Raw genomic sequence first — 27,656 nt, 5'->3', positions numbered from 1 at the left:
TGCTCATATATGCCTAGAAAACCTCCAGAGAGATATATAAGGAGCTAGTTTTATGATCGGGCATGGTGGCTCACACCTGTAATCCCAGCACTTCGGGAGGCTGAGGTGGGCGGATCACTTGAGGTCAGGAGTTCCAGACCAGCCTGGCCAACAGGGCGAAACCCTGGCTCTACTAAAAATGCAAAAATTAGCCGGGTGTAATGGTGGTGCCTGTAATCCCAGCTGCCCGGGAGGCTGAGGTGGGAGAATCGCTTGAACCCAGGAGGCAGAGGTTGCAGTGAGCCCAGATGGTGCCACTGCACTTCAGCAGCCTGGGCGACAGAGCAAGACTGTCTCAAAAAAAAGAAAAAGAAAAATAGTATGTCTCTGAAGAGGGCAACTAGGTCGCAGGGCATGGTGGTGGAGGGAGATCTTTCACTGAATATTTGAGCCATGTGAATTATGGTCTATACAAAAATGAAATAAAAATCACAACACAAAAAATTGTATTCAAATCGAGGGGGGTTATTTGATCTTTTCATTTTTCTTTTACAATTTTCTCCAATAGGTGGCGCTTCTGAAACACCATACTTGTTTTTATTTTTATTTTATTTGAGAAAACCCCAAATGTGCTCTGATGGCCTTTCTTCTCCATTTGTCACCTCTGGGAAGCTTGAGTCTAGATTTAGGGCTGAAAGTCTCTCTGCTAGGAGCTTTCCAAAATGCATTGCTTTGATTCTGGGAACTCAATAGAAGGAGAACACCTGGATTAAAAAAAGAAAAATTGCAATTGGTTCAAAAAAACCAAATAATGCTTTCCACCCTGTCTTCCTGATAGAAACTTCAGAAAGATTAATTGAATCGTAACTTCTGACAGATTGACTTGTTGATTAGAAGGTTAATATAGGTTAGTGGTTCTTAACCAGGGGTGATTTTGCCCTGAAGGTGATGTTTGGACACATTTGGTAATGTCTGGACACATTTTTGATTGTCACACTGGACAATCTACCAGCATCTGGTGGAGAGAGGCCAGGGATGCTTCCATAACTCCTACAATGCACAGGTTAGCCCCTCATCACAAATAATTATTAGCCCAAAATGTTAATGGTATAGATAATGAGAAATAAATTCTAATGTAGGTTAAGATTAATATTCAGCATCTCTATGGCTTGAGGCCCTGCTCTGACAGGATTTACAGATACATAAAATTCATGTTTTCCTAGGCCAAGACAATCAGTATGGCCCCAGAATTTTTAGAAAAGAGTACCCCAAACCACCTCCCAATCCCTGATCCCCAGAGTCTGATCCTTATAGCTGCTTAGGGAAGGGAGCTAGACTTAGAAGCAATTGGGAGGGCAGTTGATGCAAGGGTCCTTTATTAGAACTGGCATTGAAGAACCCACCTACTCTGAGTCCTGAGTTCAATTCCTCCTCAACTGGTTTCCTTGAAGGTGACTGTACTGGTCATCTTCTCGATCCTTGAGGGGCTGGAAAGGACAGCACAGTCATAAGGTCATTTTTTCCATCCTCTATTAATTAATTTGATGCATGTTTATTGAATGTTTTTATATGTGAGAGTTTGGAGTGGGTAGTACTTCATGGTCCTGAGGATGGAAAGAGGAAAAGGAGATGGAGGCGCTTTTTTCTTTTCTTTTCCTTTTTCTTTTTCTTTTTTTTTTTTTTTTTTTTTTTTTGAGACAGAGTCTCGCTCTGCCGCCCAGGCTGGAGTGCAGTGGCCGGGGTCTCAGCTCACTGCAAGCTCCGCCTCCTGGGTTTACGCCATTCTCCTGCCTCAGCCTCCCAAGCAGCTGGGACTACAGGCGCCCGCCACCTCGCCCGGCTAGTTTTTTTTTTTGTATTTTTTAGTAGAGACGGGGTTTCAGCATGTTAGCCAGGATGGTCTCGATCTCCTGACCTCGTGATCCGCCCGTCTCGGCCTCCCAAAGTGCTGGGATTACAGGCTTGAGCCACCGCGCCCGGCCTTTCTTTTTTTTTTGAGATGGAGTCTTACTCCGTTGCCCATGCTGGAGTGCAGTGGCGCAACCGCAGCTCACTGCAACCTTGACCTCCTGGGTTCAAGTGGTCCTCTTGCCTCAGCCTCCTGAGTAGCTGGGGCTACAAGTGTGCATCACCAAGCCCAGTTAATTTTTTGTGTGTTTTTAGTAGAGACAGAGTTTCGTCAGGTTGGCCAGGCTTGTCTCGAATTCCTGACCTCAGGTGATTCGCCTGTTTCGGCTTCCCAAAGTACTGGAATTATAGGCGTGAGCCATGGCCTGTCTATAGTGAGTGCCCGGCCTGTCGAGAGTTTCTTTGTGTGTCCCTCTCAGTGTGTTCTTCAACTTGTGCTCACTAGATCCTGACCTCAGTCTCTGTCAGTCCTTCTCTTTAGTTCATCTATTCTACCCAAAGTGATCTCATCATCTGGTATGCTGTTAGCAGTTTCTTACCTGTATAGGATCTTCCAAATAACATGCCCCTCTAATTACAGCAATGTCTCTTTTGTTCTTCATCCCCTTACCTGGTAGAGCTGGTCATTGGGCAACAGAGTCTGCTTGTCTGAAGCTGCACAAAAAAGAAACAGAATCCACACAAGGTAGAATGCATAATAAATTGGGTTATATTCACAAAATAGAATACTGAATAACAATAAGAGTTTTATATACACACAAGAGTATGGATAAAGCACATAAGCATGTTGTTGAGTGAAAGAAGCTACTCACAAGAATACTTAGTATATGAGTCCACTTACATAAAGAACAAAAACAAAAACAAGCAAAGTTAATCCTTGTTGTTAGAAGTCAGGACAGTGCTCACTCTTGAGGATGGTTAGTGGCTGGAGTGACCACAGGAGGGGCTTCCACGGCATTGGTAATATTGTCTTTCTTAAATTATGTGCTGACTGCATGGGTGTTTTTGCTCTGTGAATTTTTTTTTTTTTTTTTTTTTTTTGAGCTGTATGCTTGTGATTCACTTTTCTGTATGTAAGGGTTTACTTAAAATAGGTTTTTTTTTTTGTTTTTTTTTTTGAGACGGAGTCTTGCCCTGTCGCCCAGGCTGGAGTGCAGTGGCACGATCTTTGCTCATGCAAACTTTACTTCCCGGGTTCATGCCATTCTCCTGCCTCAGCCTCCCAAGTAGCTGGGACTACAGGCACCCACCACCATGCCCAGCTAATTTTTTGTATTTTTAGTAAAGACAGGGTTACACCATGTTAGCCAGGATGGTCTCGATCTCCTGACCTCATGATCTGCCCGCCTCGGCCTCCCAAAGTGTTGGGATTACAGGCATGAGCCACCCTGCCCAGCCAGTTTTTTTTTTTTTTTTTTTTTTTTTTAACACAGAGGATAAATCAGAGGGAGTTGTATCTTGAGACAGGTGAACATGCTGTGATAACACCAAGTATCCTTTTCTCCTGTCTCAAAGAAATACAGCCTCACCCAACTATGCACATTAGCAAGAGGCACCAACTCAGTCTCTTCTATTGGGTATGTAATGTTAGGAGGAAAGCTGAGGGTCTCAGGTGGTCCCATCTCTCATCTGAGAGCATTCTTTTACCTCTTGACTGGCGAACTCCATCCTGTCCAGCAATGAAGTAGACCCCAACAGCAAGGAAGAAAATGCTGATGATTTCGGCAAAGACAAAGCCCAATATGGTGGCTGCATTTAGTTCAATGCAGTTCTGACACACTGTGGGGAAAAGGAGAGAAAAACCTTCAGAGTGTGAAAGTTGTTTTTCCTGGATCTTTTTCTCCTGCCTATCAGCAATAATGCCCCTGTGGAGGGCAGCAGGCTATTCCTTTGTGGGTGGCAGGACAAGGGAAGGTCCTTGCGCCAAAACTCAATGCATCTTGATGTTCCTCAGTTCCCCAGGATTCCTGGGGAAGCCCATGGAGTATGTGGAACAAAGATTAGATGCTCTTCATGCTCCACTGTGCTCTAGTCCTCACTGCTGCTCACCTCATGATCGCCCCTGTCTCCCCAACCCCTTCATTCAACTCAGTTTATAGAAGGTGCTGAATTGCTCGAATGCATGGAGCCCATCCAAAGATAAAAAAGTTTTACAGGACTGGCTGTGCTTTTTCAAATAGGGTGAGGGAAGTATCTTATAGTATTTTAAAAGAGGCAAGCTGAAATTAAGAGAGCCGGTGATAATCTCACTGTTGAGGATCTATTTCCACTTTCACTCCAGACAAAAAGCTCACCAGAGCAGCAAATACTGATTAATTTCACGACGAACAGACCAAAGGGGATTACATACTTCTGTAATACACTTGGAGTGTTTTTGACTTGTCCTGTGATCCTTTACACTGATACACCCCTCGAGGGTCCTTGGCATTACTTCCCAGATTCCATTTATTTTTATGCGCAGTTAGAATGTCTACCATCTTCCCTTCTTTAAACCATGTGATATTTGTGTTTTTCACATGACAAGTCAGAAGTACCGAACCATCTTCTTGGTTATACACCTTAAGCTTGCGGTTTTCTGAAATGAGAAAAGCCATGGTTCTATTAAGGATCTTGCCTCTGAAATTCTCCCTGCTTCTGCCTACCAGGAGATCATTAGAGTAACGTTTCACAAACTTCGATGTGCGCATGAATCACATGGGGATCTTGTTAAAATTTCAGGTGCTATTTAGTAGTTCTGGGGAGGGGAGATTCTGCAGTACTAACATGCTCTCAGGTGACGCCAATATCTGCATCAGGGGATGAAGAATAAAAGAGACATTGCTGTAATTAGCAGGGGTAAAACTTTGGGATTTGGGGGCATGTTATTTGGAAGGTACTGTACAGGTAAGAAACTGCTAACAGCATACCAGATGATGAGATCATTTTAGGTAGAATAGATGAACTAAAGAGAAGGATTGACAGAGACTGAGGTCAGGATCCCAAGTGACACCAAAACCTGATGGTTCACGGGTCACAGTTTGAGATGTGTCTAGCTACTAGGGTCCTGTTTCTCCTGTAAGAGACCAGTTAAATGCTTAGCTACAGGCAAGCTGCCCAGAGAAGGTTATGTCAGGTCACTGATTTGGTTGACAATAGTGACATCACCTATCTATCCTCATCCTTTCATTCATTCTAAACTGTTCGCTCATGTAGAACTACTCTTGTAGGAAGCCAAATTTCCATCAATATTCTGAGTCTGAGTATAGAAGGAAGCCATGTCTCCTACCTTCAAATGATTGGGCCAAAGTACCTGTAAAGACAGAAGAGAGATAGAGTATTAGCTGGGCATGGAGTTGTTCAGATGCCCTGAAGTATTTCCATGGTTATTTAACGCCAACATGAAGAAAGATCCAAATCCATGAAAATGATAGTATCTATACTTAGTTATCTGGATTGTAGACTAGATCACCCAACTGAATTCAAGCTGATAATAAATAATTTGTCTCATCTTTGTCCTGGTATCCTGGGAGGGTGTTTCTAACCCTTGGAATTTCATGAGTGACAGGAGTGGCTTTGTTATCTGTGGTGGACCCTTAGACCATACCTGAGTTTATGCCATGGCAATGACTCAGGATAGTGCTGGTCAAGACCAACCATATGGTAAGAGGATTGCAGCTTGGAAACTAGTGGTATCAGCCCCAGGAAGGGAACCTAGAGATTGAGATCAGTCAAGTGGTCAATGATTTAATCAATCATGCCTATGTAAAGATACCTCAGTACAAACTTGGTGGAGCTTCCTGGTTGGTGAACCCAACAATGTGCTGGCAGAGTGTGGGAGAGTGCTGGGGGTGATGTGTTCTAATTCCATGGGGAGAAAGCATGGAGGCTCTGTGTTCGGGACCCTCCTGGACCTTGCCCTTTTCATTTAGCTGGTTCTGATTTTATTTTTTAGTAAAACTGAAATAGGAAGTACAGCACTTTCTTAAGTTCTGTGAGTTATTCTATCAAATTATCAATGAGAAGGGTCATGGGGATCCTTAAGATTGTAGGCAGTTTGTCAGAAGTGTGAGTGGTCTGGGGTCCCCTGAACTTGTAGCTGGCATTTAAAGTGAGGGCAATCTGGTTGGGAACCATGCTCTTAACCTGTAGGGTCTGACACTAATTTGGGGGGTTAGCATCAGAATTGTATTGTAATATATGTAAGTAAGGATATTGCCTATCCAGTCGAGAACACTCTGCTCCTTGAGAAGCTAATGCCCTGGCAAGGAGTGGGTGTGCACTGTCCAAAGCCTTTAGGCTGAGTTCCTTATAAAATCTTCAGCCTTGGTGATCCTTTTTTTGTAGAAACCCTGGATGTCCCAGGGAAGTTAGCTATTCAATTAGTCCTCAAATCTGTCTCAAAACTCAGAGTTGACTGGGAGCAGCGGCTCATGCCTGTAATCCCAGCACTTTGGGACACTGAGGTGGGAAGATTGCTTGAGCCTAGGAGTTAGAGACCAGCCTGGGCAACGTGGTGAAACCCTGTCTCTACAAAGAAATACAAAAAAATTAGCCTGGCATGGTGGTATGCACCTGTAGTCCCGGCTACTCAGGAGGCTAAAGTGGAAGCAACAGTTGAGCCTGGGAAGTGGAGGTTGCAGTGAGCCGAGATTGCACCACTGCACTCCAGCCTAGGTGTCAAAGCAAGACTCTGTCTGGAAAAAACAAAAACAAACAAACAAACAAACAAAACCTTAGGGTGGTAGAGTTGCGTGGTAGACATACTGCAGAGATCTGGCACTTGGATTCAATTCAATTAGATTTAATCCAAACATTTAACGAGCACTATTATGACCTAAAATTAGATATTATGAAAGAAAAGAGTGCTGATACGAAGAATCAACTGCTGCTTCCAAAGTTTATGACGAAGTGAAAAAATTAAAACATATATGCAATTAATTTAATAGAACATATACATTATCTTTTAGTGCTTATATGACTGCATATGAAAAAAGGGTAGAAGCTATTAATTTTGACCAAGGGTGAGGGTCAGGGAAAGCTTAAGAGAGGAAATGACATTTGTCTGGGCCCTGAAGAGTAAGCAGGAATATACCAGACAGAGAAAGGCATTCTGAGTAGAAAGAATAGCTGAATAAGATACAGCTTTGAAAAAGGACAAGAGAGGTAGTGTGGCTAGTCATGGAGTGTGTGTGATAGGGAGAGGTGGTCATGAGTCAAAGTATAATGGAAATAAAAGAAGTGAACTGTCTTAGAACCTCATGCAGGGCTGGATTATCTTTGAACAGTATCCAATGCAGTGCCTGGAACATGGTAGGAACTTTATTTGTTGAATGAATGTGCAAATGAATAAATGAGCAAATGGGAGAAAAAGCAAGACAAACAGATAAAGAAGTTTCTAACTAGTTATTCTCCTGACCACCTGGTCAGAAGACTGAGAGAAGACAGATATCCCCCATTCTAAATTGGATTCAGGAAAGGAGATTGCACTGATCGTTGACATAGTTTTTTAAATTTTTTTCAAGACATCTTTTTTTTTTTTCTTGCTCTGTCACTCAGGCTGAAGTACAGTAGTGCGATCATGACTCACTGCAGCCTCGAGCTCCTGGGCTCAAGCAATCCTCCCACTTCAGTTTCCCAAGTAGCTGGCATAAGTGCATGCCACCATGCCTGGCTAATTTTTGTAGTTTTTGTAGACACAGGGTATCCCTCTTTTGCCCAGGTTGGTCTTAAACTCCTGGTCTCAAATGATCCTCCCTCCCTGGCCTCCCAAAGTGTTGGGATTATAGCCTTGAGCCACTGTGCCTGGCCCATTGACATCTTTTAATGTTGCATATCTGAGTGAGGTTTCCTTTTAGGACTTAAGATGTCATATAGCCACATTTCTTTTTTTTGTTTGTTTGTTTGTTTGTTTTTTTGAGACAGAGTCTCATGCTGTCGCAGAAGCTGGAGTGCAGTGGGCACCGTGTTGGATCACTGCAACCTCCATCTCCTGGGTTCAAGCAATTCTCCTGCCTCAGCCTCCTGAGTAGCTGGGATTACAGGCGCCCACCACTACGCCCAGCTAATTTTAAAAATATTTTTAGTAGAGATGGGGTTTTACCATGTTGACCAGGATGGTCTCGAACTCCTGACCTCAGGTGATCCACCCGCCTCGACCTCCCAAAGTGCTGGGATTACAGGCGTGAGCCACCACGCCCATCCCTGCCACATTTCTGGATTGGCTGACATGAGAACTCCCAGACAGTGGAGGAGTTGTTCAAGTACACATAGCTCATTATGTGTCCAAGCTGGATCCACAGCTCAGATTTTCTACTGCTCAACTCTATGCTCTTTCCACGATATGCAGCCACCTCACCCAGGCTTGAGAGTTGCTCCTCAACCTGTGTTGTCTTTAGCTGACTTTTCATCCCATTTCTCTCAGAAATAATTCTATTCTAAACTCTCACTGTCCTCTTCAAGTCTCCCAACCGGCCATCACCCAGCTCAGTTTCTGCAGGTGGGATTGCCTCCCACCTGGATTTTTTTAGAACACGGAAGCTGTTATTGTCCTTTCTCCTTTAGCTTCCTTTCCCTTTATAAACCTATCTGTGGCCAGCGCCGTTTGCACTTCCTTTCTCCTGGTCTTAGAGGGTAACGTTGCCTTCCCCTCTGTGCTCTTGACCCCACTCTTGGTTTTTTTTTTTTTTTTGAGACGGAGTCTCGCTCTGCTGCCCAGGCTGGAGTGCAGTGGCCGGATCTCAGCTCACTGCAAGCTCCACCTCCTGGGTTTATGCCATTCTCCTGCCTCAGCCTCCGGAGTAGCTGGAACTACAGGCGCCCGCCACGTCGCCCGGCTAGTTTTTTGTATTTTTTAGTAGAGACGGGGTTTCACCGTGTTAGCCAGGATGGTCTCGATCTCCTGACCTCGTGATCCGCCCGTCTCGGCCTCCCAAAGTGCTGGGATTACAGGCTTGAGCCACCGCGCCCGGCCTTGACCCCACTCTTGCCACTGTCCTTCCACCATCAACTCCAGGACCCTGCTCTACTCATCATCTTCTCCTTTAGCTTAGAAATGTGCTCAAGTTTCTCTCACCCTCAGAAACATTTATTCTTAGACTCTACTTCCTCCTCGACCTACCACCCAGTCTTTTCTCCCTCCTCATCCAAATTTCTTTAAAGAATAGTCTACTCTTGCTGACCTCATCACCTGACCTTCACCTTCTACCAATTTTCACTTGGCTTCCACTCTCAATACCCCACTGAAACTGTGCTAAATCACCCATGATGCATATTCTGCCACATCCCACAGACTTAAACTTTTAAATATATTCTTATATTAGTGGGCTTTCTTTAACATTTTATACTCTTGGTAATTCTCTCCTTCTAGAAGCTCTCTACTCCCTTGGTTTCCAAGGTAGTGCATACATTTGATTATTTCAGCTCTTTGATTCTCCTTTTATCTCTTTCCTGGAATTTTTTTTTCCTCTAACTGCCCCTTAAAATTGGTGCCTGCACTGTTCCATCTTCAGTCACCTCTTCCTCGTATAGTACTTATGTGACTTCAGCAAATTCTATGGTTTTAACTTTCCCAGTATGTCCAGACTCCAGGCATCAACCCAGTTCATCCACTTCCTGTTGGATATTTCCAATGGAGTATTCATGCAGGCACCTATTTTGTACCATACACTCAGTCTGGCACCATGAAAACTAATCTCTCCAATGAGACTGTGGTTCTGTGGAGCATAAGTGTTTTATTCATTTTTATTTCCTCATGGCATATCACATATTAGGATCTCACCCATCTTTGTTGACCAGTTGGCCAACTGCCCAACTGAGTGAATGGACGTTTCATAGGTCGACTGCTAACCCCCGGCTCTGAAGTAGGGAACATATACTTTTTCCTTTTAGTTTCCTGGCCTATGCCCTTTTGGGCTGCGTTCAAATCTAAGATGGCGGTAACAGGGTCCTCTCTTTAGCCAGTGAAGTACTCTGTTTGCATTTTTCAGAGACAAGGATTCCTTCTCCTCCATGGGACACTGTTTCTCTCTAGCAGAGAACAGTTAAGAGGCTCCATTTTGCCCTTCTTTGAACTCTAAGGGGTGACAGCAGAAGTAGGCTCAAGGTTAGGGATCCCAATATTCCTGTCTCAGTAGTGATGGGTTCTTCCCTTGAGCCCTTCCCCAGGCTGCCAGACCCCTAGTAGGCCCTTACCTTGAAGAAGAATGATAGCCAGGATGAAGCCAGTCAGGCCCTTCCCCTGTTCCATGTCAGTCTCTGTCCTCTGGCAAAAATACAGAGCAGCCCTTAGCAGCCAGCCTGTGCAGCAGCTAGACTGGCTCCGCCCATCACCGTTCGGGCTGGGGCCCTTGAGAGAAGGCAAGAACCCAGAGCCTCCACCCTCTGCTGCAAGTGTGGGTAGCAGGGGCCTCAGCAGGGCTGCAGGTGCAGATGCCTTTTATTTTTCCGTTAAGGAGGGTGGAGGTGGTGGGGAAGGAGAGGGAGAGAGTGCTGGATTCCCACTCAGAGACTCATCTTGCACAGGGAACTGCAATGGATGCTGGGTGGGAGATGGTACTGGGACCATTTCTTCATGAGGGGGATAAATGTCCCTGTCATTAGTTGTTAGGATTGTAGCCAGTTGTTACTCGTTGTTAGTTGTTATTGCTATAGGTAATGAATTTAGGAGGAACTCTCACCTTCTTGGGGCTGGACCTCCGAATGGAAAGCCACCTCAGTCCGGGCCTTCATTCGGGAATTTTTTTCACTTTTTTTTTTTTCTTTTTTAAGATAGAGTTTCACTTTGTTGCCCAGGCTGGAGTGCAGTGGCACTGTCTCAGCTCACTGCAACCTCCACCTCCTGGGATCAAGCGATTCTCCTGCCTCAGCCTCCTGAGTAACTGGGATTACAGGCACGTGCCACCAAATTTTTGTATTTTTAGTAGAGACGGGGTTTCACCATGTTGGTCAGGCTGGTCTCAAACTCCTGACCTTGTGATCCGCCTGCCTCAGCCTCCCAAAGTGTTGGGATTATAGGCGTGAGACACGGCACCTGGCTTCACTGTTCTTTTGAGATCATGGAATAGGTGCCTGGAAGGGAATAGGTGGAACAATTCTGAGGACAGGCCAGCACATTTTCAGGGGCCAGAGCCCAGACTGAATGTCTAGGATCTCAGGCCCCTGTCTCCCTCAGCTAGTCAGTCAGTGAGCCAACAAAAATGTGCAGAGCTCCCATTATGTGCCAGGCATAAGATATAGCAGTGAGCAAGCCAGGCATGACTCTGTTCCCAGGTAAGTGACAGTCTAACTGCAGTAGTGTGAAGAGTTTCAGATCCTCGTAGGCCACAGGGGAAAAACGTCCATTTGTCTCCCCAGGAGGCTCAATATTGCCTGTGAGTCAATTATATTATTATTAATAACTACCCCTTATTGAGCACATATGATGTGTGAGGCACCATGCAAACATCTTGTTTGAATCCTTATAATGGTGCTAATGGAATAAGACTCTGAAAAATTTCATGGGTGGCCCAGGCCCCACAGGTAGGCAGTATTGGACCCAGGATTCAAATCTCTGGCTGGGGTCCCTAAAGCCCAGCCTCCCACTGACAAGAAGCTGCTAGAGCTGGTGTCCCTGGCTGCCTAGTGAAGGGTCCTGAGAAAGATCAACCTCCATGAGAAGTATAGCTGCTACGGCTTGCGCTATGGGGCCGATGGCTTCTCTCAAGGGACTTCGAGATGCGGCGGTTTTTAGGTGGTGCGTAAATGTAGTTGCATTGTCAATAGGGACGCTAAAGTTCATGCTACCTTTTCCATGTTCTCTACCAGCTCCCTGCTCAGAGATAGAGCAATTTACACCTGCTTCCTTCCTACCCTACCCCTAGCCCACCCCCACCCTGACAATTTCCCATCATCAAGGGCAGAAAGTAGAGAAGCAGACATCTTCTAGTTCCTCCCCCACTCTTCTCTTTCCGGTACCTGTGAGTCAGCTGGGGGAGGGCAGCTCTCACCAAGGCTGATAGTTTGGTGACCTGGCTTTATCTACTGGATGAGTTCCACTGGGAGATGGAACATAGCATGTTTCTGTCTGGCCTGGTACTGGCTACCCTTCTCTCCCAAGGTAAGGCTACTCCAGGTGGGTGGGGGAAGGGACCTGAGAGGGACATTACTGTTGGGAGTGAGGCCCACTTGAAAGTGTTTCTTGCCAGGCACGGTGGCTCACACCAGTAATCCCAGAACTTTGGGAGGCTGAAGTGGGAGGATCCCTTGAGGCCAGGAGTTTGAGACCAGTCTGAGCAACACGATGAGACTCTATCTTTACAAAAAACAAAAGAATGAGCCAGGCGTGGTGGTGCACAGCTGTGGTCCCAGCTACTTGAGAGGCTGAGGCAGGAGGGTCACTTGAGTCTGGGATTTCAAGGCTTCAGTGAGATGTGATCATGCCACTGCCCTCCAACTTGGGCAACCCCACGAGACCTTATCTCAAAAAAAAAAAAAAAAAAGTGCTTCTCGGTGCTAGCTTCAATTCACCAGGCACCCCAGGGTGTCAGGAGGGCAGGGCCAGGATGTAGCATAGAGTCTGGGAAACAGGTTCTTGGCTTTGACTGACTCCGGCCACGGGTGCATGTGGGCCTAGAATGTCTCTCAGAAGGCCTTAGGCCAGAGATTTGTAGGAAATAGCTCAATATGTATGTACCTGAATCTGGGACTGGCCATGGGAGCACAACTTCCTGCACTACTCCTTTTAGGGCTGATGGCCTCTGGAATCAGGACTCTTGTTCATTTGGCCATGATTATGTCACCCCTGGAGGCATGTCCTAGCACTCATGGGACTGCTTTAAGACAGAAGTTAACTTTAGGTTGAGCAGGAGGGAGGGAAGATTTGAGGGGTTGTTACATGGGAGGATTTTAACTCATCTCAGTTTGCCAATTTCAGTTTTAAAATGGAAAGTCCCATGTCCCAGAAACCCCTTCAATGCTAAGCAAACTGGGTCCAATGGTCACCTGATAGTCGACTGCACTAGGACACTCAGGATTTCCACTGGAGACAGATCCCTGAAGAGGACGTGACTGTAGGATGTGAAACATTTGATGTGCTTGTGTCTTCCTGAGCATACATGCATACTCTTCCAACCTGCTTCAGAAGTGTGAGCAGCAGCTATTTCAGGGTTTTCTAGAAGATGCTCTTGTATCCAAATTTGTGACTGAGTGTGAAGCCCAGGATGAATGAATGTAGACTCCACTTTTCCGTGTTTGGAGGCGTAGACTGTAGTGCCTCTGTGGCCTGTGGAGATGTGCTCAGGCTTTCAAAGGAACTCACTGCATCTGGAATGTTGCTACACCCACCTCCAGCCCTAAAAGTCTCCCACAACACGTGACTTGTGAGGAGCTCTAGGGATGGATTCAATAAAAATTTTTTTCCTGTTCTCCTCCTTCTAACCAAGGGTGGAAAACTGTACATGAGATTTGCCCTGGTCCCCTTCTGGACCACTGGGCTGGTAATTCAGGAACTGGTAAACCAGCTGGTCTCCATCCACAGCCATCCCTGACCCTGGGAAAGCCTTCAGTATTGAGAGCCCCACTTTCTTGGTTGTCAATGGAGCAGGGGCAGTGAGGAACGATGAGGACAAGAAGCTGAAGTGGGAGTGTTGTAGATGGCTGGAAAGTAGAATTAGATGTTTCCTTGAAGAAAAAATGCAGACATTTCCAACCAAAGAATGTTCTTCTGTCTTTCCATATGTTCCGGGTGCTTCAGTGGTCTGTGCTCCCCCTACTCCTCATCAGTGGTCTGGATTCCTTTCCAGGAAAGTGCTTGGATCAACCCTGCTCTGAGGGGTCCTCTTTTGCACCAAGGCCCCAAGACCTGTCCTCTGCTTGAATGGCATCCTCATGTCCCTCTTGACCCCTGCAGTTGGTGGGAAACTTTCTGAAGGCTTTTTCTTGTGACTTCCGTCTCTCTTGATAGAAACCATAAACGGTCCTGGACCAGGAAAATGGTCTCTGTTAAGTATGAGCTTCCGCAGAACAAAGGGCTTGGTGCAGACCAAAGAGCTATCTCCAATTGTGATATTTTTTCCCCTTTAGTGAGCCCCTTCAAGATACCTGTAGAGGAACTTGAGGACAGAGTGTTTGTGAGATGCAATACCAGCGTCACATGGGTAGAGGGAACGGTGGGAACACTGCTCACAAATAATACAAGACTGGACCTGGGAAAACGCATCCTGGACCCACGAGGAATATATAGGTGTAATGGGACAGATATATACAAGGACAAAGAATCTACTGTGCAAGTTCATTATCGAAGTATGTGCTCCCTGAACCTTTTGGGTTGGAATGGGTGGGGCTTCTGGACGTGAGAACTTTCTGGCTAGAGAGGGTTGTGGTGAGCCCATCTGTTCTCTAAACAAAGTGAGGCCACTCTTGTAATGGTACGAGCCAGATTTGGGGACCTTCAAAGTGGAAGAGAGAGTTTAACACAGCAAGACAGAGCAGTAGGGGTCATGTTACTGCAGTCTCGGTTGGGTGAGAGGTTTGGCCCACCACCTTGTTCAAGGTCCCCCACAAAGCTGAGATTGTTTCTTGGCTCTTCTCAGGGATTCCTTGGGATGCAGGGTGGAGGAAGGTGTGGCAAGGCCATCACCAGGCCTTTCTCCCAGAGTCTTATTGAAGTTTGGGTTTTAGCATGAGAGATCTAAGTGTTGCCCTAGGAGGCAGAGATGATTCCCTGATCTTAAAGGCTCTCAACCTCTCCTCTCTCCTCCCTTCCCCCACAGTGTGCCAGAACTGTGTGGAGCTGGATCCAGCCACCCTGGCTGGCATCATTGTCACTGATGTCATTGCCACTCTGCTCCTTGCTTTGGGAGTCTTCTGCTTTGCTGGACATGAGACTGGAAGGCTCTCTGGGGGTTAGTGGAAGAGCTGAGCGCGCGTGTGTGTGTGTGTACCAGTGAACTTATGCACCAGTTAAGGAATGGGGCTGGTGGTAGGTTTAGTCTCAGCTGGGAGTTACTCTTGCAATCTTCTAAAGACTCCTAGAACTTTGACTGTTGAGAGAACTTGTGTGTTCATATCACTAATGCAGACTTCTGAGGGTGTGGGAGGGTGGCTCTCACTGTCCCATCTGCTAGGCCGTTGATGTCTCTCTCTGGTTCTTCTAGCTGCCGACACACAAGCTCTGTTGAGGAATGACCAGGTCTATCAGGTGAGCCTTGAGGGGAAGGAGGGCTGACACTGAATGCTGTTTGCACGTGGGAAGGGTCCTACTGTGGAGTTCATCGCTGGGTGTGACTGGAGAGGTCAGACAGGAACTCTCATCGTCGGGGCCTGCTGGGGCCCTTCCTCGAAGAGTTCTAACCCTGCCTCCTGACCGTTTGCTCTTCTCCTCTCTTAGCCCCTCCGAGATCGAGATGATGCTCAGTACAGCCATCTTGGAGGAAACTGGGCTCGGAACAAGTGACCCTGAGACTGGTGGCTTCTAGAAGCATCCATTACCAACTGTACCTTCCCTTCTTGCTCAGCCAATAAATATATCCTCTTTCACTCATCAGGTGCCTGGACTTCTTAAGGCTCCTGGGCAAGGCATGGGAGTTGTCCTGATTTGTCTGGGATCTCGCCCTCCTACCTTTCTGTTCCTTCCTTCATCTCCTTCCTTCCTCTGCCCCACACACACAGTGTGTTGGGCGACTCTCGCCACATCCTGGCTGTCTGGTGTTTCTAGCTCACAGGGCTCCCTGGGTGAAGGGTCTGCGCCACCACATTCCCACAGTTACTTGTTGACTCCAGTCCCTATCACAACCCTTTTTGGGTTTTGGCTGCCTCATTCAGCTGAGGGTAGGCTGCTGTGTTGAGGAGCCCAGGCGCACAGAATTTTCCATGACGTCATGAACGGGGGTGGCAGAGACAACAAGAGGCCCTGGGACTAGTTTCTCACCAAGACTCAGAGGGTGTGTGTGACAAAGTCCCACTGCTGCTAAGGGGATGACCTCAACTCTATGGCCCTGCTGACCAGGTGCCACTAGCTGTAAGGAGGTCTTACCTAAGCCCCTTTCGTATCCCCTTCCTCTGTATCATAGGCACCATTTTAGCTTCCTTTCTCCAGGACCTGTTCCTGGCTTACTCCTGCCTTCTGCTTTATAAACTGGGATCAGAAACCGTTCACCAATTAAAGCACATTATCCTGCTCCATCTACCTGGAAAACAGGAGTTTGAGACAGTTTTTTTGTTTTGTTTTGTTTTTGTTTTTTGAGATGGAGTCTCACTCTGTTGTTCAGGCTGGAGTGCCGTGGCATGATCTCGGCTCACTGTAACCTCTGTCTCCTGGTGTCAAGTGATTCTCCTGCCTCAGCCTCCCGAGTAGCTGGGATTACAGGCATGTGCCACCAAGTTCAGCTAATTTTTGTATTTTTAGTAGAGACAGGGTTTCATCATGTTGGCCAGGCTGGTCTCAAACTCTTGACCTCAAATGACCCACCCACTCAGCCTCCAAAAGTGCTGGGATTACAGGCATGAGCCACTGCACCTGGCTGAGACAGGGATATTTTCAATAGATGCCATCTTCTATTACTTCTAATAGTAGTGGTTCTAGGCTGGGCACAGTGGCTTATGCATATAATCCCAGCACTTTAGGAGACAGAGGCAGGGGGATCACTTGAGCCTAGGAGTTCAAAACCAGCCTGGGCAACATAGCAACATCTTGTCTTGACCAATAAATAAATAAATAAATAAATAAATAAATAAATAAATAAATAAATAAATCAGCTGGGTGCAGTGGTGGGCACCTGTAGTTGTAGCTATTTGGGAGGCTGAGGTGGGAGGATTGCATGAGGCCAGGAATTGGAGGCTGCAGTGAGCTATGATTGTGCCACTGCACTCTGGCCTGGGCTACAGAGTGAGACTCTATCTTAAAAAAAAACAGCCGTGGTTCTGAAACTTTGGAGGCCTGAGGGATTTATTAAAAATATAAACGTGGCTGGGCGTGGTGGCTCACACCTGTAATCCCAGCACTTTGGGAGGTTGAGGTGGGCAGATCACAAGGTCAGGAGATTGAGATCATCCTGGCCAACATGGTGAAACGCTGTTTCTACTAAAAATACAAAAATTAGCTGGGCATAGTGATGCACGCCTGTTATCCCAGCTACTTGGGAGGCTGAGGCAGGAGAATTGCTTGAACCCGGGAGGCAGAGGTTGCAGTGAGTTGAGATTTCGCCACCGCACTCCAGCCTGGTGACAGAGTGAGACTCGGTCTCAAAAAAAAAAATTTTTTTTTTAAAAACATAAATTTTAAAAAGTGCTAGAGATGCACTCTAGGCAGGGTGTTTCCAGATGATTCTGAAACAGCCCAAATTCAAAGAGTCTCTGGTTTAGAGGAAGAATTGAGGCCACTTTCTCTCCTATGTCCTTTATGCCTGTTCCTGGATCCCAGAGCAGGGGATTCCTTCTTTTGTTCTCTGATTACACAAATAATTTAAAGAGCTTCTGGAAAGTTTAATGACTGAGAATTTCCTAGACCTGGGTTCCCAAAGGAGAAAAGAATTAGTAACCACGTAGCCAGAGAATTGGATGATTCTGCCCACCATCTTCTCAAGATACATAGAGACCCTAATTTCGTGAGAGACAGAACGAATGTCTAATTCACATGTTTCATTCATAGTTCTGAGTTATCCCTATCCTTTTTATCCCTATTCCTGCAGTTGTCCTAACCCAAGATCCTACTTTCCCATTGGATTCTCTACCTTGATCATCCCTTCCATGGCTTGTATCTAACCAACACTCTGGATCCTTCCCACGTTCCACACACTCATAATACCTTGTATTCCTCAAATTCTTTTACATCCCTCATTCCCCAGTTCTCAACACTGGCTGCACACTGGAATCTCCTGGGAGCTTTAAAAACACTGGTGCCTGGTCAGGTGCAGTGGCTCATGTCTGTAATCCCGGTACTTTAGGAGGCTGAGGTGGGTGGATCACTTGGGCTCAGGAGTTCGAGACCAGCCTGGGCAATACTGGAGAAACTCCATCTCTACAAAAATACACAAAAAAATTAGCTGGTGTGGTGATGCGCACCTGTAGTCCCAGACACTTAGGACACTGAGGTGGGAGGATCAGCTGAGCCTGGGGAGGTCAAGGCTGCAGTGGGCCATGATTTCACCACTGCACTCCAGCCTGGGCAACAGAGTCAGACCCTGTCTCAAAAAAGAAAACAGAAACAAAAAACAGTCATGCTAGCTGAGTGTGCTAGTGTGCACCTGTAATCCTAGCTACTCGGGAGGCTGAGGCCAGAGGATTGTTTGAGTCCAGGAGTTCAAAGATGGAGTAGTGATCTCCACACCTGGCAAATTTTTAAGTTTTTTTTTGGTAGAAACAGGATCTTGTTTTGTTACCCAGACTGGTCTTGAGTTCCTGGGTTTGATAGATTTCACCAGTGATGTTACCTACGTCTGAAGTGATCCTTCCTCTTCAGCCTCCTAAAGTGCTGGGATTTACGGGCATGAACCATCACACCGGGCAAGGTGAAACTTTTTTTTTTTTTTTTTTTTGACGGAATCTTACTCTGTCACCCAGGTTGAAGTGCAGTGGCCTGATCTTGGCTTACTGCAACCTCTGCCTCCCAGGTTCAAGTGATTCTCCTGCCTCAGCATCCTGAGTAGCTGGGATAACAGGTGCCCACCACCATACCTGGCTAATTTTTGTATTTTTAGTAGAGAAAGGGTTCTACCACATTGGCCATGCTGGTCTTAAACCCCTGACTTCAGGTGGATCTGCCGGCCTTGGCCTCCCAAACTGCTGAGATTACAGGCATGAGCCACCGTGCCTGGCCCCAAACGTTTAAAGGGAGTTGTTTTAGCTACTCTAAGTCCATTTTAATTGGCTCCTCAGTTACTACAAAAATGCCTGCTGGGATTTTGATCAAGATTCTAGATCAATTTGGGGAGAATTAACATCTTAACAATATTGAGTCTTTTCATACATGAACATATATTTTGCCAGATTATTCCTAAATACTTTATATTTTTGATGCTGTTGTATGTGCTTTTTTGTTTGTTTGTTTGTTTGTTTGTTTTTTTGAGACGGAGTCTTGCTCTGTCGCCCAGGCTGGAGTGCAGTGGCCGGATCTCAGCTCACTGCAAGCTCCGCCTCCCAGGTTCATGCCATTCTCCTGCCTCAGCCTCCCGAGTAGCTGGGACTACAGGCGCCCGCCACTGCACCCGGCTAGCTTTTTGTATTTTTTAGTAGAGACGGGGTTTCACCGGGTTAGCCAGGATGGTCTCGATCTCCTGACCTCGTGATCCGCCCGTCTCGGCCTCCCAAAGTGCTGGGATTACAGGCTTGAGCCACCGCGCCCGGCCACATGTTTGTTTGTTTTTTTAGAGGCAGGGTTTTGCTCTGTCACTCAGGCTGAAGTACAGTGGCATGATCACAACTCACTGCAGCCTTGAACTTCTGGACTCAAGTGATCCTCCCACCTCAGCTTCTCAAGTAGCTCTGGCACTACAGACATGTGCCACTATGCCTGGATATTTTTATTTTTGTGTAGACACGGGATCTCACTATGTTGCCTAGGCTGGCCTTGGACTTCTGTACTGAAGCGATCCTCCTACCTTGACCTCCCAAAGTGCTGGGATTATAGGTGTAAGCCACTGTACCAGACTATATATGGTATTAAAATTTTTTAAATCTCCAATTGTTTATTGCTATATATAAAAATACAATTAATTTTTGTATATTAATCAAAACAAAAGGCAAAACTGCTATACTCACTTATTAATTCTAGTAACTTCTTTTGTAAGACCGTTGAATATTCTACATAGACAATCATGTTGTCTGTGAACAAAAACAGTTTGTTTCCTTTCCTATCTGGGTGCTTTTTGTTTCTATTACTTGGCTTATTGCACTGGCTAGAACCTCCAGTACAATGTTGAATAGAAGTGGAGAGAGGACATCCTTGCCTTGTTCATGATCTTAGGAGGAAAGCATTGTCTTTCATCTTTAAGTATGTTAGCTGTGGTTTTTCTTAGATGTCCTTTAGCAGGTTGAGGAAGTTCTTTTGTTTCTAGTTTGCTGAGAATTTGTATCAAAAATAGGTGTTGGGTATTGTCAAGCACTTACCCTGCATCCATTGAGATGATAATATGGTTTTACTTTTTTAGTCTGTTAATATGGTAAATTACATTGATGGCACGGTATGGTTAAACTAACCTTGTATTCCTGAAAAAAACTCTAGTCATTTTGTATTATTCTTTTGGTATGTTATTAGATTACATTTATTAAAATTTTGTTAAGAAGTTTTACCTCTATATCATAAGAGAATTTGTCTATAGTTTTCTTTTCTTGTAATGTCTTTGTTTTTGGTATCAGTATCTTAGGGGTCTCCAGAGAGACAGAATCAATGTGATATGTATAATATATAATCCATACGTGTGTGTGTGTGTATCCCATTTTGCTATTGTGAATAGTAATCTTTATTATTTCTTTGTCTACTTTAAATATATAAATAAATATATATATATATATATTTATATATAAAATATATACATTTATATATAAATATATAAAAATATATCTATTTCCCATTGGTTCAGTTTGTCTGTTTCTCTGAATCCATGGGTTCTGTATTTGTGGATTTAACCAACTGAAGATCAAAAATATTTGGAAATAAAAGGATGACTGCACTTGTACTGAACATATACAGAATTTTTCTTGTCATTATTCCCTAAACAATACAGTACATACTATCAGAGTGAACAGGCAACCTACAAAATGGGAGAAAATTTTTGCAATCTACCCATCTGACAAAGGGCTAATATCCAGAATCTACAAAGAACTTAAACAAATTTACAAGAAAAAGTGAAACAACCCTATCAAAAAGTGGGCAAAGGATATGAACAGGCACTTCTCAAAAGAAGACATTTATGCAGCCAACAGACACATGAAAAAATACTCATCATCACTGGCCATCAGAGAAATGCAAATTAAAACCACAATGAGATACCATCTCATACCAGTTAGAATGGCGATCATTAAAAAGTCAGGAAACAACAGGTGCTGGAGAGGATGTGGAGAAATAGGAACACTTTTACGCTGTTGGTGGGACTATAAACTAGTTCAACCATTGTAGAAGACAGTGTGGCAATTCCTCAAGGATCTAGAACTAGAAATACAATTTGACCCAGCCATCCCACTACTGGGTATATACCCAAAGGAGTGTAAATCATGCTGCTATAAAGACACATGCACATGTACGTTTATTGTGGCACTATTCACAATAGCAAAGACTTGGAACCAACCCAAATGTCCATCAATGATAGACTGGATTAAGAAAATGTGGCACATATACACCATGGAATACTACGCAGCCATGAAAAAGGATGAGTTCATGTCCTTTGTAGGGACATGGATGAAGCTGGAAACCATCATTCTGAGCAAACTATCACAGGGACAGAAAACCAAACACCACATGTTCTCACTCATAGGAGAGAATTGAACGAGAACACTTGGCACAGGGTGGGGAACATCACACACTGGGGCCTGTTGTGGGGTTGGGGACGGGGGGAGGGATAGCATTAGGAGATATACCTAATGTAAATGACAAGTTAATGGGTGCAGCACACGAACATGGCACATGTATACATATGTAACAAACCTGCATGTTGTGTACATGTACCCTAGAACTTTAAGTATAATTAAAAAAAGAAAAAAAAAAACTCAATGCAGTACAATATTTATATGGCATTTATGTTGTATTAGGTATTACAAGTAATCTAGAGATGATTTAAAGTATATAGGAGGATGTGTGCAAGTTATATGCAAATATTACATCATTTTACGTAAGGGACTTGAGCATCTGTGGATTTTGGTAGCCATGGGGAGGTCCTGGAACTAATCCCCCACCAAGGGATGGGACAACTGTGTATGTATCCTATTGGTTCTGTTTCTCTAGAGAAATTGGCTTATGTAGCTGACATGTCTAAAATCTGCAGGGTATGTTGGCAAGTTGGAGACCAAGGGAGTTGCTGTTGCAACTGTCCATAGACAATCTAGAGACAGATTTTCCTGTTACTCACAGGACCTCAGTCTGTTTTCTCTCAAAGCTTTCAAGTGATTGGATGAGGTCCACTCACATTATGGAGAGTAATCTACCTTACTCAAAGTCTACTGATTTAAATGTTAATCTCATAAATAAAAATACTTTCTTTTTTTTCTTTTTTTTTTTTTGAGACGGAGTCTCGCTCTGTCGCCCAGGCTGGAGTGCAGTGGCCGGTTCTCAGCTCACTGCAAGCTCCGCCTCCCGGGTTTACGCCATTCTCCTGCCTCAGCCTCCGAGTAGCTGGGACTACAGGCGCCCGCCACCTCGCCCGGCTAGTTTTTTTTTTTTTTGTATTTTTTAGTAGAGACGGGATTTCACGGTGTTAGGCCAGGATGGTCTCGATCTCCTGACCTCGTGACCGTCTCGGCCTCCCAAAGTGCTGGGATTACAGGCTTGAGCCACCGCGCCCGGCCAAAAATGCTTTCATAACAACATACTGATGTATTAAGCCAAATATCCGGGCCTAGCTAAGTTAACACATAAAATTAACCAGGGTAATCAACACAGGTTAAATCTGGTCTCCAGAGAACGAGATGAAATAATTCCTCCTTCAATTTTCTTGAAGTGTTTGTGTAGAATTGGTATTATTTCTTCTTTAAATGTCTGGTAGATTTCACCAGTGATGCTACCTAGGTCTGAATTTTTTTTAAAACTACAAATTGAATTTATTTAATAGATAAAGAGCTATTTGGGATATCTGTTTCATCATCAGTGAGCTTTTTCAAGGACTGTGTCCATTTTATCCGAGTTGTGAAATTTATTGGCACGATTATTCATAACTGTTATGGGCTGAATGTTTGTGTTCCCCCGGAATTCCTATGTTGAATTCCTAACCTTGAATTGTGATGGTGATAGAAGGTGGGGCCTTTGGGAGAAGGTGGGGCATGGTGGCTCACGCCTGTGATCCCAGCACTTTGGGAGACCGAGGTGGGCAGATCACTTGACGTCAGGAATTTGAGACTATCCTGGACAACAGGATGAAAGCCTGTCTCTACTAAAAATACAAAAATTAGCTGAGTGTGGTGGTGTGCACTTGTAATCCCAGCTATTCAGGATGCTGAGGCAGGAGAATCTCTTGAACCCAGGAGGCGGGGATTGTGGTGAGCCGAGATCGTACCACTGTACTCCAGCCTGGGTGACAGAGCAAGTCTCAAAAAAAAAAAAAAAAAGAAGGTGGAGCCTTTGGAAGGTGATTAGCTCATGAGGGTGGAGCACTCATGAATGGCATTAGTACCCTTACAAAAGAGGCCCCAGAGAGCGCCTTCTACCATTTGAGGATATGGTAAGAAGGTATGAACCAGGAAGTGGGTCTTTACCAGATACTAAATCTGGGAAATCTTGGATTTCCCAGCCTCCAGAACTGAGAAATAAATGTTGTTCAAGCCACCCATTCTATGATATTTTTGTTACAGCAGGGTGAATGGACTAAGACAATAACATTCCTTTCTTATTCTTTTTTTTTTTTTTTTGAGACAGAGTCTTACTATGTTGCCTGGGCTGGAGTGCAGCGGCGTGATCTCAGCTTAGCGCAACCTCCACCTCTCGGGTTCAAGCTATTCCCCTGCCTCAGCCTCCTGAGTAGTTGGGATTACAGGCATGAGCCACCTGGTTGGACTAAGTTTTGTGTTTTAGTACACGGGGTTTTGTCATGTTGGCCAGGCTGGTCTCAAACTCTGACCTCAGGTGATCTGCCTGCCTCAGCCTCCTAAAGTGCTGGGATTACAGGCGTGAGCCACAGTGCCTGACTTCTTATTCTTTTAATACCTGTAGGAACGGTGATGTTATTTCTCATTCCTAATATTAATAATTTATATATTTTCTGCTTTTTCCTGATCAATCTGGCTAGAAATTTATCAGTTTTATTCGTCTCTGGACCATCGTTTGGTCTCATTGATTTTTTTTTTACTTATGGATTATTTATTTCTGAAATGTTTCATTGCTTTTTCTGTTGCTTTTCTGTTTCCTATTTTATTGATGTCAGCTCTGATCTTTATTTTATTTTATTTTTCATGGTTATTCTCATATTGTTTATTTTTGTTTAAACTTTGTAATTGTTTAAAATTATTTTTCATTTATATGTGGTTTTGTTTTATTTAAAAAAAATTTTAACTTTTATTTTAGGTTCAGGGGTACATGTCCAGGTTTGTTATATAGGTTAACTTGTGACTTGGGGGTTTGGTGTGCAGATGATTTCATTACCCAGGTACTAAGCATAGTACCCAATAGATTTTTTTCTGAACCTCTCCCTCTTCCCACCCTCACCCTGAAATAGGCCCCAGTGTCTGTTGTTCCGTTGTTTGTGTCCATGTGTTCTCATTATCTAGCTCCCACTTATAAGTGAGAACATGAAGTATTTGGTTTTCTGTTCCTGCATTAGTTTGCTAAGGATGATGGCCTCCAGTTCCATCCATGTTGCTGGAAAGTACATGATCTCATTCTTTTTTTATGGCTGCATAGTATTCCCTGGTGTGTTTGTACCTCATTTTCTTTGTCCAGTCTACTGTTGATGGCCATTTAGGTTGATTTCACGTCTTTGCTATTGTGAACAGTAATCTTCACTATTTCTTTCTTTCTTTTTTGGGGGGGTTTACTTTGAGTTAATTTGCTCTTCTTTTTCTAGTTCCTTAAGGTGGAAGCTGTGCTTATTGTTTTAAGACCTTTGTTCTTTTCTAAGATACATTTAATTCTGTCTGTACGTTTCCTTCTAAATACTGCTTTAGCAGGAACCCCCAGATTTTGATACCTTTTGTTCTCATTATCATTCAGTTTAAATACTTTCCATTTTTCCATTGATTTGATTTTTGTCCATGGGCTACTTAGAAGTGTGTTATTTGCTTTCCAAATATTTCGAGAGTTCCCAGTGTATTTGTTTTCTATTACTGCCGTAACGAATTACCATAGATTTAGTGGCTGAAAACTATACAAGTTTATTATCTTACAGTTCTATAGGTCAGAAGTAGAGTATGGATCTCACTGAGCTAAAACTCAGGTGTCAGCAGGTTGCATTCCTTTTTGGAGGCTTTAGAGGAGACTCCATTTCCTGCCCAGTTGAGTTGTTGGCAGAATTCAGCTCATCGTGGTTGTATGGCTGAAGTCCCTGTTTTCTCAATGGCTGTAAAATGAGAACTATTTTTAGTTTCTAGAGGCCACCCACATTCCTTGGCCTCATGGCCTCCTTCCTCCATCTTCAAGGCCAGAAATGGTGAGTTGATGCCTTCTTACACTTTGTGTCTTTTCTTTTTCTTCTTTTGTTTCTTCTCTGCAACTCACGCTTGTGTCTTCCTCTTCCACTTTTAAAGACTCATATGATTATATTGGGTGCACCCAGATAATCCAGGATAATATTCCTATCACGGGGTCTCTAACTTTAATTACGTCTGTAAAGTCCCTTCAGTCATGTAAGGTGACCTCTTGTTAGGTCTAGGGAGTAGGATGTGGACATACTTGGGGGAAGCATTATTCTGGCTAACATCCCTAGTTTATCTTTCTGTTATTTGTTTCTTATTTAATTCCATTATGTGGCTAACCTTTTAAAATATATTGAGATTTGTTTTATGACCCCAAATATCATCAATTTTGATAAATGTTCTGTATGTACTTCAAAAGGCTGTGTATTCTATTGGTGGTGGGTGTGGGGTTTTATAAACGTTAATCAAGTGAATTTGGTTTACGTATCTTACTGATTTTTGGTCTATGGTGGTACCACGGTATTCACAGGAGATTGGATCTAGAATCCTCCTCAGATACCAAAATCCATGGATGTTCAAGTCTCTTATACAAAATGGCATAGTATTTGCATATAACCTATGCACATTCTCTCATGTACTTTAAATCGTCTCTACATCATTTATAACACCGAATACAATGTAAATGCCATGTAAATAACTATTATACTGTATTGTTTAGGAAAAAATGACAAAAATGTTCATAAACATTCAGTGCAGATGTAACCATCCACTTTTGTCCTGAGTATTTTTGATTGATGGTTGATTAAATCCATGGATGTGAAACCCTCAGATAGAGAGGGCTGATTTTACTTGTTTTACTACCTTTTGAAAAAGGGATGTTGAAATCTGTAACTACAATTGTGATTTTTGTATATGATTCCTTGAAGTTTCATTAGTTTCTGCTTCAATTTTTTTTTTTTTTTTTGAGATGGAGTCTCGCTCTTGTTGTACAGGCTGGAGTGCAATGGCATGATCTCCGCTCATTGCAGCCTCCGACTCTAGGGTTCAAGCAATTCTCCTGCCTCAGCCTCCAGAGTAGCTGGGATTACAGGTGCCCGCCATCATGCTTGGCTAATTTTTGTACTTTTAGTAGAGATGGGGCTTCACCATGTTGGCCAGGCTAGTCTCAAACTCCTGACCTAAGGTGATCTGCCCACCTCGGCCTCCCAAAGTGCTGGGATTGCTTCCATTTTTAAATTGTGTAATTGGGGTTTTTTATTTTAAAGATTTATTATTTATTTAATTTTAACAAGCTAATATAAATTGTATACATTTAAGGTGTACAGCATGATGATGTTTTGAAATATGTATATCGTGTGGAGTGGCTAGATCAAGCTAATTAATATAAACATTACCTCAAATACTTATCATTGATTTGTGGTGAGTTGCTTTAATTTTTTTTTTTTTTTTTTTTTTTTTTTTTTTTTTGATGACAGAATCTTGCTCTGTCGCTCAGGCTGGAGAGCAGTAGTGTGATCTCGGCTTACCGCAACCTCCACCTCCTGGGCTCAAGTGATTCTTCTGCCTCAGACTCCCAAGTAGCTGGGATTACAGATGTCCATCACTCCATCTGGCTAATTTTTGTATTTTTTGTAGAGACGGGGTTTCACCATGTTGGTCAGTCTGGTCTTGAACTCCTGGCCTCAAGTGATCTGCCTACCTCGGCCTCATAAAGTTTTGGGATTACAGGTGTGAGCCACCATGCCTGCCAATTTTGTATCCCTGTTATTAGGTGCATAAACATTTAGAATTGCTATATTCTCTTGACTCCTTTGTCATTGTTACATGACATGATATTTGTCTTCATTCCAGGTAACATTCTTTGGTCTTTGAAGTATGTCTTTGTCTGATGTTAATATATGGTTTTCTTTTGATTAGTGTTAGCATGGTATGTTCTTTTCTATTCTTTTATTTTTTTCTTTGTGTTTCATTTTATCTTTGTGTTTTTATTGTTATATCTTCAAGCCCACTAATCTAATCTTTTCTTCTGTAATATCAAATCTGCTGTTAGATATAGCCAATGCATTTTTTTCTTTTCTTTTTTTCTTGAGACAGTCTCCCTCTGTGGCCCAGGCTGGAGTGCAGTGGAGCAATCTTGGATCACTGCAACATCCGCCTACCAAGTTCAAGCAATTCTCCTGCCTCAGCCTGCAGAGTAGCTGGGATTACAGGCACTCACCACCACACCCAGCTAATTTTTGTATTTTTTAGTAGAGATGGGGTTTTGCCATGTTGGCCAGGCTGGTCTTGAACTCCTGATTTCAGAACTCCAGAACTCCTGATCTGCCTGCCTTGGCCTCCCAAAGTGCTGGGATTACAGGCATGAGCCACCATGCCCGGCCAGATATGGCCAATGCATTTTTTCCCCCTCTCAGATATCATAGTTTTCATCTCTACAAGTTTGACTTGGGCCTTTTAAAAAAATGTTATTCATGTTGCCATTTAACATGTTCAATGTTTCCTTTACAGTAGTGCTCCTTTATCTGCTGTTTTGCTTTCTTTGGTTT

The 27,656-nt window shown here is 44.0% G+C and overlaps 2 protein-coding genes across 2 annotated transcripts; one reads left to right on the top strand and one right to left on the bottom strand.

Annotated features, from left to right (window-relative positions):
• Positions 1 to 238: 238 nt before the first annotated feature.
• CD3G (CD3g molecule) lies at positions 239 to 10,205 on the bottom strand. Its single transcript, XM_010367441.2, has 7 exons — positions 10,057 to 10,205; positions 5,153 to 5,176; positions 4,238 to 4,462; positions 3,535 to 3,666; positions 2,498 to 2,541; positions 1,383 to 1,466; positions 239 to 743 (listed from the first exon to the last, which is right to left on the bottom strand). Exons 1-6 carry the CDS (start codon positions 10,109 to 10,111, stop codon positions 1,401 to 1,403), a joined length of 546 nt encoding a protein of 181 aa, XP_010365743.1. The 5' UTR covers positions 10,112 to 10,205; the 3' UTR covers positions 239 to 743; positions 1,383 to 1,400.
• Positions 10,206 to 10,259: 54 nt separating this feature from the next.
• On the top strand, positions 10,260 to 15,383 carry CD3D (CD3d molecule). Its single transcript, XM_010367442.2, has 5 exons — positions 10,260 to 11,959; positions 13,924 to 14,142; positions 14,613 to 14,744; positions 14,997 to 15,040; positions 15,230 to 15,383. The coding sequence occupies exons 1-5, from the start codon at positions 11,905 to 11,907 to the stop codon at positions 15,293 to 15,295; spliced, it is 516 nt and encodes a 171-aa protein (XP_010365744.1). The 5' UTR covers positions 10,260 to 11,904; the 3' UTR covers positions 15,296 to 15,383.
• Positions 15,384 to 27,656: the final 12,273 nt, after the last annotated feature.

The sequence above is a fragment of the Rhinopithecus roxellana genome, chromosome 15 (assembly GCF_007565055.1).
Source record: "Rhinopithecus roxellana isolate Shanxi Qingling chromosome 15, ASM756505v1, whole genome shotgun sequence".
NCBI lineage: Eukaryota > Metazoa > Chordata > Mammalia > Primates > Cercopithecidae > Rhinopithecus > Rhinopithecus roxellana.
Note: the sequence above shows the minus strand (reverse complement) of the source record. Positions and strands in the feature narration are given on the sequence as shown.

Bases quoted from the DNA above. Each gene is read 5' to 3' on its own strand.
- CD3G (XM_010367441.2), bottom strand. From the start codon at position 10,111: ATGGAACAGGGGAAGGGCCTGACTGGCTTCATCCTGGCTATCATTCTT. The intron at 2,542-3,534 runs GTAAAAGAATGC...TTTTTTGTGCAG, and splicing joins TGGAGTTCGCCAGTCAAGAG to CTTCAGACAAGCAGACTCTG. The intron at 1,467-2,497 runs GTAAGGGGATGA...TGTCCTTTCCAG, and splicing joins CCAATGACCAGCTCTACCAG to CCCCTCAAGGATCGAGAAGA.
- CD3D (XM_010367442.2), top strand. From the start codon at position 11,905: ATGGAACATAGCATGTTTCTGTCTGGCCTGGTACTGGCTACCCTTCTC. The intron at 14,745-14,996 runs GTTAGTGGAAGA...TGGTTCTTCTAG, and splicing joins GACTGGAAGGCTCTCTGGGG to CTGCCGACACACAAGCTCTG. The intron at 15,041-15,229 runs GTGAGCCTTGAG...CTCCTCTCTTAG, and splicing joins GGAATGACCAGGTCTATCAG to CCCCTCCGAGATCGAGATGA.